At 36.7% G+C, this 12,000-nt stretch overlaps 1 protein-coding gene across 1 annotated transcript in view; it reads right to left on the bottom strand.

Moving 5' to 3' along the window:
- AKR1D1 (aldo-keto reductase family 1 member D1) overlaps positions 1 to 12,000 on the bottom strand; it is a 43,320-nt gene that overhangs the window by 19,153 nt on the left and 12,167 nt on the right. The window contains exons 3-4 of the mRNA XM_039233985.1: positions 10,055 to 10,171; positions 4,541 to 4,618 (exon numbers count right to left, since the gene is read on the bottom strand). Coding sequence (XP_039089916.1) covers positions 4,541 to 4,618; positions 10,055 to 10,171 — 195 coding nt within the window. The remainder of the gene's footprint in view (positions 1 to 4,540; positions 4,619 to 10,054; positions 10,172 to 12,000) is intronic.

Genomic DNA, 12,000 nt, shown 5'->3' with positions numbered 1-12,000 from the left:
TTGCATTTTCACAATGTATACCAGTACATTAAGAATGATCTTATTTCTCGGGGTGCCTGGGTGGCTTAGTCGGTTAAGCGTCCGACTTTCGCTTGGGTCATGATCTCGCGGTTTGTGGGTTCGAGCCCCGCGTCGGGCTCTGTGCTGACTGCCAGCTCAGAGCCTGGAGCCTGTTTCAGAGTCTGTGACTCCCTCTCTCTCTGACCCTCCCCTGCTCACGCTGTCTCTCTCTCTCTCTCCTAGAAATAAATAAAAAAAAACATTTAAAAAAAAAAAGAATGATCTTATTCTTGAAACCTATTGAGGTTTGCTTTATGGCATGGTACCTGATCCATTTTTATAAATGTCTGCTGTGTGTGAAAATGTGTATTCTCCTATTATTAGATATAAATCTCTTTCTTCTCTTGCTCTGTGTATGTCTCTGTCCCATACATTTTATATATATTAGGTCTAGTTTTTCTGGCTTCTCAATAACTTAAAGGAATATGTTAGAAATCTCCCACTGTATTAGAAAAATTTATCAATGTCTTCTTATAGTTTATCAACCTTTGCTTTATATATTTTGAAGATATTTTAAATGATACATATGTGTTTAAAACTGGTATATCTTTTGGTAAATTGAATATTTTATTATTATGCTATTTGCACTTTCCTATAAATTTTACAATCAACTTTTCAATTTCTTTTGGGATTTTGACTGGGATTGCATTGAATCTATCGATCAGTTTGGGGAAAATTAACATCTTAATATAGTCAGTTTTTCTTTTCTTGTCTTTTAAAAAAATGTTTATTTTTGAGAGAGAGAGAATGAGCAAGAGAGGGCCACAGAGAAAAGAGGGATAGAGAATCTGAAGCAGGCTCTGTGCTGACAGCAGAGAGAGCAGAGAGCCTGATGCAGGGCTTGAACTCACTAATTGTGAGATCATGATCTGCGCCAAAGTGAGACGCTTAGTCAACTGTGCCACCCAGGTGTCCCTATGGTCAGTCTTCTATCAAAGAACATGATATATCTCTTAACTTATTTAGAATTTTTAAAAGTGTTCTCAGTAGTGGTCCTGGCTATCTCAATTGTTAGAGAATGTGACTCTTGATCTTGAGGTTGTGAGTTCAAGCCCCACGTTGGTTATAGAGATTACTTATAAAAATGCTGCTCAGTAATGCATTGTAGTTTTTACTTTGTAAGTCTTGCATTGATTTTGTTAAATTTACCTCTAAATACATAATATTTTTATATTTACTTAATTGTTAAATACTTAATAATTAAATTTTTAATATAGTTGTACATTGCTAACATAAATAGATACAGATTTTATTTTTTGCCTTATAGATTATTTACACGTATGCTTCTTAGTTTCAAAATATTTGATGATTTTTCAGATATATTTTTGTTGATGACTTCAAATTTAATTCCAATTTTATCAGACAGCCTACTTTGCATAAAGAATATTATTAAATGTATTGAGATTTGTTTTATTTCTCAGACCATGGGCAATTTTGTTAAATGTTCCATGTGCACTTGGAAAATAGTATTTTGTTATATTTTGGTGAAGTACTCTATAATTTATAGTCAATTAAATCAAGCTGGTTGATAGTTTAAATATCTTCTAGTCTATAGATTTTCTGTGTACTTACTATCTCAATTATGGAGAGAGAAGTTTTGAAATCTTTGACTATAATTGTAGATTATTCTCTTTCTCTTTTCATTTCTCTTAGCTTATGCTTTATGTATTTTGGAATCTGTTATTAGGTGCGTAGATGTTTAGGATTGATCTCTTCATTATTATAAAACAAACTTCTTTAATCTTGGTAATATATTTTGCTCTGATATCTTTGCTGATATTAAAATAACTACCCCAGTTTTCTTTTGATTACCATCAGCCTCATATATCTTTTTCTATCCTTTTCATTTTTTTCTTAACCTTTTATACTTTTAACCTATTTGTGTCTTTTTATTTAAAATGGGTTTTTTAGGGGTGCCTGGATGGCTCAGCTGGTTAGACATCTGACTCTTGATTTCAGCTCAGGTCATAATCTTACGGTCATTGGATCAAGCACCTCTTTAGGTTCTGTGCTCAGCCTGGAGCCTGCTTAGGATTGTCTCTCTCTCTCCTTCCCTCTCAAAAACTAAATAAAATGGGTTTCTTGCATATAGTATATAGTGGGTCTTTGCTTTTTATCCATTCTGACAACCCCTCCCTTGTAACCGAGTTGTTTAAACTATTTACATATATTGTGATTATTAGTACAACTGAGTTTAAATCTCCCATCTTGCTCTTGGTTTTCTACTTTTTTCCATCCAGTCATTTTCCCTCTTCTTTTCCTGTATTCTCCTCAATTTATTTATTTTTTTGTTCCATTTTTTCTTTATTGGCTTGTTTGCTATACTCTGGAGGTTTTAACTTTTTCTTTTAATGTTTGATATTCTGAAATTTCACTATAATGTATCTTCTCATTTCTCTTTGGTAATCCATGCCCTTTATCTCTTTTTATTTCTCCAAATATTATCTCTTTTTCCTTCTTTCTTTATTTTTCTGAGACTCTTATGGTGTGGACACTGGAAATTCAAATTTTATCCTTTATATCTCTTAAATTTTCTTTCATATTTAAAATTTTTTCTTGGCCTTTTCTTCTTCCTGTTGGGAGACTTCCTTATTCTGATAATTCAATCTGATCATTTTTTCCCTCTGTCTATATCCATTCTTTTTTCATCCCATCAGTTGTATTATTTTTATTTTTCTAATTATCTTTGCTTGGTTTTTTAAAAATGTATTCTTGTTCTTGTTTCTTATTGCTAACATCTTTTCCTATCTCCTTGAATATGTATATATATTTTTTAGATATATTATATATATATTTTATATATAAAATTTGGCTAATTAAAAGTTCTTGGTCCTCTCTTCTGTGTATGTTGGGATCTCTAATTGAGATCTGTTGCTTCTTTGTGAAATAAATGTCTTATAATTTGGGGCTGTGAGCGCATTTTTTCCTGGGGATCCTGGCTATGCTATTAGGCAGTTCCTTGGAGAAGAATACCAGACCCCAAACCTAGTCATCCACAATGAGGTCAGGAAAGAGTATATGATCTCTTGGGCAGAGAGCCCCAGACACCAGAAAACCCAATCTATTCTTCCTCAGTCCTCAAAACAACTCCACAATTCAGATCTTCAGCTCTTACCTATGGTGGGAAGTCTATTAGAAAAAGATACTCATTAGAGTGTAATTTCCCAGCCTTTAGGGTTTGGAATGGGAGAGGCAGGGAAACAACTGCCAGAGGTCAGATAATAATTTATGTTTTTCTCAGCTTCTCACAAGTGCAGAATTTCGGTGCTACTCTGATTTGATTCCTGATGACATCTGAACGTGAGTCTTAAGTTTCTGCATGTGTGGAGCATACAATATTTGTCCCAAGTCTATAGCAGTAGAGAAGTGAGAAAAAAAAAGAACTCTAAGATCCTTTGCTATGTAATCCTCTTACTGTTTGTTGGGTTGACTTCTACACTAGGTAAAAGCTGCCATATTACCTCATAAACAAACTAGTTCAAAATATTGGAATTCCCCCCCCACCCCAACATGAATCCATTCATATTTTCTCATTACTTTCCCCTAGTTAACCTACTCTTATGATCTTGGGGAAGGAGCCAACAGCTTGTTGAGAAATGGAACCAGAATTATTTTTCAGTTTTTCATGTATCATTTTAAGTTTGTTTCTTTTAAACATCATATTATTAATGTTTATAAATTCAATTTGAGAAACTTGAAAAACTTGTGAATTTATCTCATGTGTACATTTTCATTTAGAGTTACATTAGAACTTATTTCCTTTCTTTTTCCTTCTTCACTTCTCTTTTCCTTCTTTGGCATTCTTCTTTCCCATCAAAACAAAATCAAGTATCTTTCAGTGCACAGAAGTAGAGATTTTATACATCTTTGCTTATGGTTAAAATGCCTCTTCTTTTTTTTTAAACATTTTTTTCAATGTTTTTATTTATTTTTATTTCATTTCATTTTATTTTATTAATGTTTATTTTTGAGAGAGAGAGAGAGACTGACCATGAGCAGGGGAGGGGCCGAGAGATGGGGAAACACAGAGTCTGAAGCAGGCTCCAGACTCTGAGCTGTCGGCACAGAGCCCAACACAGGGCTCAAACTCACAGACCACAAGATCATGACCCGAGTCAAAGTCAGACGCTTAACTGACTGACCAACCCAGGTGATCCTCAATGTTTTTATTTTTGAGAGACAGAGGGTGAGTGGGGGAGGGGCAGAGAGAGTGGGAGACACAGAATCCAAAGCAGGCTTCAGGGTCTGAGCTGTCAGCACAGAGCCTGACACTGGGCTCAAACTCATGAACTGTGAAATCATGACCTGAGCCAAAGTCAGACACTTAACCAACTGAGCCACCCAGGGGCCCCCAAAATGTCTGTTCTTTTAACGTTCCATTTGGGAGTAAAGGCTGCATCTCTCCATAAAATGAACAAGAATAGTCAGATCACAGTTTGAAAATGTAGTCTTTTAAGATAAGAGTCCCATTTGAACTTACCTCCCAAGTGGCACACAGATTTGACTTGTGATATAACCATTTGCCATTCTCATCTTTAGGATAGAATTCATCTCCAGGCTACAGAAAAAGAACAAGCATAACTTATTTTATTTATATCTGGACTTAAAATTATGGAATTTGAGTTGTCAGTATACCAGCATACCCTGGGCCTGGGAAAGCAATTGAATTTCAATTATTTATATATCTATATATTATAAATATGACATATTAGTCTCACTATCTCACCCTGACATTCATTTTTCCTTATTGACTGACAGATTATTATTGTTCTGCACCCATGAAATTTTGTCTCTCTTTTTAAATATTTTTATTTTTGAGAGAGAGAGGGAGAGAGTATGTATTTGTGCATGAACTGGGGAAGGGCAGAGAGAGAACGGGACAGAGGATTTGAAGCAGGCTTTGTGCTAACAGCAAGCCAGATACAGGGCTCAAACCCAAGAAACGTGAGATCATGACCTGAGCTGAAGTTGGACACTTAGCCAACTGAGCCACCCACGCACCCCATGAAAATCTGTCTTAATAACAGAATTACTCATAAATAAAGAGTAGAAGCTGAGAATTAGGACTTTCAAGCTTACTCTTTTGACCTAACCCTAATCCTTGCTGAAGTTGAGAACAGCAAATTTCTGACTCTGAGAAGAAGGCAAAGATCATCATTAAGGGTGAAAGGAAATTCTTTTAAAAAAAGTGTAGCTAATGAATGGAATGCTTCCTAAGTATAAGGGAAAACTCAGCATGTTACCTCTCAGTTCTGAATAAACTGCCCAGTGAGTGGTTCTTTTCTTTCCCTTTCTGGGCCTCCAGGAGTTTAGCATCTGTTTTCTACCTCACATATTATCTCAGTATCAAACTCAGTTTTTGGGTGGTCCCTTCCCAACTAAGACTGACTATTGTTTTTCAGATTTCTTCTTTTTCATGATATCTAAAAATGGGACATGTCTATTATGGTCTTGGAAATGGGACTGAGAGAAATAAAAAAGGATTCCTAGGCTCCTTGGCTAGCTGGTGGTAATCATAGGTTAGGCTGGAGGTCAGGCTAACAATCAAGAGTTGTGTTTTGGATAGTTTGCAGTTGAAATGTCACTTAGATATTGAGTGGATATTTGAGGAGGCAATTAAACAGAGAGAAGTCAGCTGCAGACAAATTGGGGCATCCTCAGTATACAAAGTGGTATTCAATCCATGAAACTGATCACCTTTAGAGAAAATGTGGCTCAGTTAAGACAGTATTAAAGTACTGAGCATAATGACATTTGGAGGTTGGCAGAAAAGATGCTATCAAAGCATCTTAAGAGGGTAATATAGAACCATGAGCTGAAAATGTTTAAAGAAAAAGGTAGTAGTCACCTGTGGTGAAAGTGATCAAATAATACTGGAACAAAGTATCTGTTGGATTTGGATGACAGCACGGAAGTCCTTAGACCCTGATAAAAGGAATTCTTTTGTTGAAAATCAAGCAATTGAACAAAATCCATTATATTCTTGAATATTTAAAAAATTTCTTTCTGTTACCCTAATGAAGCTTCTCCCTGGCAATAACATTTTCTCCGTTTGTCCTCTGTAGTGAAGACCATTTCTTCTCAGTTTCTCCTGTCTCACTGAGAACAGGAAAAGGGCTCATTTCACCTCAATGTCCCATAATCATTCATGTTTTGTTTTTTTTTTTTTACAAATAGTTTATTGTCAAGTTAGTTTCCATATAACACCCAGTGCATAATCATTCATGTTAATTGCCCTTGCTATCTCTGATTTCTAAGCCCGTTGACCTTCTCAACACTAAAGACCCACATTTTCATTTCCATCTTTCTCTAAATTTCTTGCCTTTTGCATCTCCATTCTAAAATGGATTTATGCCTCCATTATAAACTCTGTTAAATAATATTTGCTTTCCCAGATTTTAATTAGGCCCCTATCAAGCCTGTACCATGTTAAATATTTCTGATGCCTCCCTGAAGCTTCTACTGTGTCTACCTTACTAATCCATTTGTCCAGATAAACCCTTTGTCTTTGTCCTCTACTTCTGCTCCTTACTGTAAGGCATTGCTGGAAGAATAATTCAACCCTCTAAAAACCTGTGCTATTGAGTCTCATTCCCATTCAGCAGTAACGTCATTCATCTTTTTAAAATGTCTGCTCATGAGTTTTTGTATTTTATTGTTCTAAAATAAATTCTTGATCCCATCTAAGAATAGTAATTGAAATTCTCTATTTACTTTGCCAAAAAGATTTTACAAATCATTGGTCAGCCACCGAGAAGTAAATTTCATTTTCTCACTTTTAGATACAGGCTCTTTCCAAGTGTTTAAAATTTCTCTTAGAAGTCTGCCATTTGATCAAGAGTAAAGTTAGTTGTGTGAGGATGAGGGCTGAGGTTATAACTCCCAAAAGCCTGAAATTTAAAAAAAATCACTGTAGTCCACAGGGTATTGGAACTGTTAGATTTGTGAGGACAAGGCAGGGACAGTGTCATGTAGGGGAGCAAGTATGAGGTTGGCATCAGGGGATTGACCATCTGGTATCTGTTCTAATGGACTTTATTTTTTAATAATTATTATCACTTTTCTCTTTAATGGGCTCTAAACCTGAGTTAGTTAATTCCTTGCTTGAGGCCTCAACTTTCTCTTCTATGAAATGAGGGTATAGGGATATCCTATTACTAAGCTTCTTTTCCAAATGAACATTTCAGAATATTATCTTTTTTAAAAAATTTTTTATTTATTTGTGAGAAAGAGAGAGAGAGAGAAGGGGAGGGTCAGAGAGAGAGGGAGACACAGAATTTGAAACAGGCTCCAGGCTCTGAGCCAGCTGTCAGCACAGAGCCCCATGCGGGGTTCAAACCCATGAACCATGAGATCATGACCTGAGCCAAAGTCGGACACTTAACTGACTGAGCCACCCAGGCATCCCCAGAATATTATCTTTCATTTATTATCAAGAAACTGTCAGACATTGTGCCAGTAATTTCATACATATAAGTTTAATGACTCCTCACAATACTTGTGGAGTTACTATTGTCACCATTTTACTGATAATGAAATTTAAGTTCAGAAAAAAAAGAAATAACAAAAAAGAAAAAAAAGAAAGATCAAAGTGACTACTACTAGTAAGTAATAAAGCTGAGAGTCAATCCCTCTTCTGTATGACTCCAAAGCCCATACAGACTTTTTCCACTGCACCATGTATAGGTGATATGGAAAGAGATCAGGTAATAACTTGACCAAGTCATCTGCCTTGTATATGACACAGCTGAGATTCAAAGTAGGCAGCCCATCCTCCTTACCACTATGATAAGTGACCTCTAATTAATGAGTTCAGTAGAAATCTGTTATTTTGCCATACCTATGCTATCTTCTCTGGAGGAGATTATTCCATGATGTTTGGTTGGGCTGACTAAGCTCTCACTCTTAGCCATAGTGGTCAATCAGTCACTCATTTGGCCCTTATATCAAAGATTAGTCAGTAATGGGTAAATGGCTCAAGCAAGGCCACTCAGTATTTCTCCATGAGGTTTAATGTGTGGTTTCTCTTTCTCTGAATTCTCAAGTGGTGTTGATGATGTAGGCTTGGCATGTTAATGGCCATTCTACCATCACATAGAGAGGGATTTTTGAGAGTGAAGCCAACCAAAACAGAGATAGAGAAAGAGTCATATACATAGTTTGAACTTCTGGAACTAGTTGTGCCTGAATTAGATATCCCTTGTAACTTTTAGCTCCCTTGTTAGCAATTTGAGTTGGATTTCTGCCATTTATAACAGGAGTTCTGACTAATACAAAGATGTAGGGGTATGGCAAGTAATGGGGCATAAATATGAAATTGGCTAGGTCAATATGGGATTGTGGACAGTGAGAAGTCTCCCACCTTCAGCTGAGAATTGGCAATCCTTGCTCTGCAATAGCATGGAATCTGTTAAATTGTTGTTTTGTGCTTGAGATTCAGACAAACGGGCCTACTAAGGCTGGAGCTTTAGAGGACTTCATAGAAAAACACTGAGTATTAGAATTTGTTGGCCATCTTTGCAACCTTAAGGTAGTTCTTGAAGAAAGATGTGTTTGTTTCTACTGGGCTTGTAAGATGAGAGGTAAGATGATATTTTTCTGAAATGAGTACCTTCTGCTTGTGGATGTCACCCAAGATGACAGAAGTTCAGATATGAGCCTTTTGGAGGTAGAAAAGTTAGTGCCAGACAAGGCAAGAAGGTAAGAATCCTACAGAGACGTAATATTGGACTCTGGGAGAATTCTGATTCCCTCTGAAGACAAGATCTCAGGCCACAGATGCTTTAGTGGACAAAGTAGCACCATCCAGTGAGGTAGTTGGAAGGAATACATTAGCTGTGCCTTCCTGTTTTATATTTTTTCAAGCCAGATGGAGGTCAGAAAGCTGAAGATGAGGCCGGTGAGTCAAATAAGGAAGTTCTTTACTAAGAGACAGAAACCATAGACCACATTAGATATAAGAAATGTGACCCTAAAAGATTTCTAGTTTTAATTGCTAATTCATGTTTGACTGAATGTGGATTTACTGAAAGCCTATCAACATTTTATGGGATATTGTATTGTCCATGAAATCTCAACCTGACCAATAAAAGCCTATGATTACCAAGGCCATTGTGAAGCCTCCAAACCTATATCTGTATGAAGCAGGATGCAAAAGGGTAATCTTCCCCAAAGCCCATCTTGGATATGATCACAGAGGAGAACCAACAAGGAAAGTGTTTCCAGAGAACAGAATAGGGGTGCCAGCTTGGCTGCATAATGGAATTCTGGCCACTGTAATAGCAGAGTCTTTGTTCTTCCTGACGAGCAACAGGATCTGATTTACTTTGTGGACAAATGGTCAATTTTGTTTTTCAATCTCTTCTGCCCTCAATGAAATTTTAAAGCAGTGATTGCTTTTTAGCAGTGCATAAACAGTGTGTTGTTGTTGATTAAATTAACAAGTCCATAGATTGAGAAGTTTCCAAGAAGGAGTGAATGTGAAATACAGGAATAGATATCACATAGACACCCTGACCTTGGCTCTGGCTCCAAAATCCTGACTGTTCTTTGGGTTATTTCTTTTTGGAGAGGGTGGAGGATGAGTAAGTTTTCAGTTATATATATTATTTTGCATGTTATGCAGGGACATTTTCATGACTGTGTGAACAGTAAGGAGGGTGTGTCTGAATGCCAGGTGACTGCAAGTTGAGTATAGTTAGGGAACTACATGTTGGTTTGATGGAGACAGTTTAAACTATAGTTGTAAAGACAAGATATAATAGAAAGTGCATTAGATTCTGAATCAAGAAACTTGGGATCCAGGCCTGAATCTGTTACACAAAATCTTTGTAGGCATTTGTTTGGTTGGTCAGTACTCTCTGATCAATAGTAACAAAACACCTTAACATTCTAAGGTATTGAGTAATGAAGTAGCTTCATAACTTCATGAGCACTGCTGCTGACTCATGGTTGCCAAAGGGCAGAGAACTGACATTTAGGCATCTAAACTCACCTTGAAAGCCATGGGTATTTCAATGATGTAAAGATCCACATAATCTAGCTGGAGGACATTAAGTGTTTTCTCCAGGGTTGGACGGACCATCTCAGGGTCATGCCTGGTAGCCCACAGCTGAAAGAATAAAAATGGGATAGTTAACTAACATCCACACTTTTTTTTTTTTTTTTTACAGTAATGCAGCCCTTGATCCACAGCACTCATATACATGATTTACTTATTTCATTTTATAAAAATACATTTATGCTGTGGTGTCATCTGGGTATAGGATGAGTTCATGTAACTCTTGACAACGGGAGTTTGTCCAAATATAGTACCAGAGACTTGAAGATCCACCTGAACCACAGAGGACATAGTTTGGTGACAAAGTCTTGCCCTGCTCCCTGCTAACTTCAGAATTGACCCTTAGCACTGTCACTTTTCCCCAATGGGTAGGTAGGGAACATGTATCTGACTAGCTGTTTGGGCTAAGTGCTTTATTTTCATGACACTCTGATAAAAGGTGTGCTTTAGCTGAGCAAGAAATATGGTTGCGCGAGTGACTTCACTGGATCTTTCACATTGTGATAGGTGGTGTGGAAGATGGTGAAACCTTTCTTTGTTTCTTTCCTTCTTTCCTTCCTTCCTTCCTTCCTTCCTTCCTTCCTTCCTTCCTTCCTTCCTTCCTTCCTTCCTTCTTTCTTTCTTTCTTTCTTTCTTTCTTTCTTTCTTTCTTCTCTTTCTTTCTTTCTTTCTTTCTTTCTTTCTTTCTTTCTTTCTTTCTTTCTGAGACAGCATGCATGGGAGTGGGGGGAGGGGCAGAGAGAGAGGAGACAGAGAATCTCAAGCAAGGCTCCACACTGTCAATGCAGCATGGCCCAACCTGGGGCTTAATCTCATGAACTGTGAGATCAGGAACCCAAAACCAAGGGTCACATGCTTGTCAGACTGAGGCATTCAGGTGCCCCAAAACTTTAAATTATCGTAACTGTTTTGGTTTCCTTTTTCTGCTCCTTCATTTTCATTTGGTCATATTTAGGCCCCAGGGTAATTCTGCCAACTCCTACTAAGAAATTACCGGCTTTCCAGCTAAGTTCAGGTGGAGGAAACCTAGCCTCATCCCCTAATAAAAGTCAATAATTAGACAGCCATCTGCAGATGAAAAGGGGGAGATGTTGTCAAACAGTACCAACTTCCAGATATAAGATGAACAAATTCTGGGGATCTAATGTAAAGCTTAGTGATTGTAGTTAATACTACTATATTGTATACTTGAACGTTGTTAAGAGTATAGATCTTAAATGTCCTCACCACAAAAAGGAAATGGTAATTATGTGCTATGATGGAGGTATTAGCTAAAACTATGTTGGTAATCATTTTGCAACACATAAGTGTATCTATATACACCTTGAGTTTACAAAATGTCATATGTCAATTATATCTCAATAAAGCTGGAAAAAAGAAATAAAATAAACTTAACAAAAAGAAAGAAAGAAAATGAAATTACTCAATCTCTAAAGTATTAGGTAATGAAAGATTAAGGCTTAGGTTATCAAACTGGAGCACGTGTAACCTTGCGATCTATAAAACATAGGGTGCTGAGGGGTCCTCAGAGTCTTGGGATAAATTAATACATCTTCTTGGAGCATCAAATTTGTTCAAAGTGTTTTTGGGAAATTTTTCCTTATAATTTCTATACCCTTCTTGTCACAAGTAAGGGCAAAGAAAGTTGGTAATATTTGATTTTTCTCTCTGTGGACAATAATTTTTTTCTTGCCTTAAATGCATAAAGAAGAGAAGACAATGTGGAAGGAGTAGTGGAAAAATGTGTTTTTGTTAATACTCTGGGACCCTTCGGTGTGTTATCACTGCCAACCTATCTAACTGGATATTCTGTTTGATACATTTTAATTTATTTTTATTCAGTAAACACATAGAGTCCTAGCTCTCGGCCAGGTACTGTT

This window comes from Hyaena hyaena, unplaced genomic scaffold, assembly GCF_003009895.1.
Source record: "Hyaena hyaena isolate Hyena2069 unplaced genomic scaffold, ASM300989v1 scaffold_82, whole genome shotgun sequence".
In the NCBI taxonomy this organism is placed as follows: Eukaryota; Metazoa; Chordata; class Mammalia; order Carnivora; family Hyaenidae; genus Hyaena; species Hyaena hyaena.
Note: the sequence above shows the minus strand (reverse complement) of the source record. Positions and strands in the feature narration are given on the sequence as shown.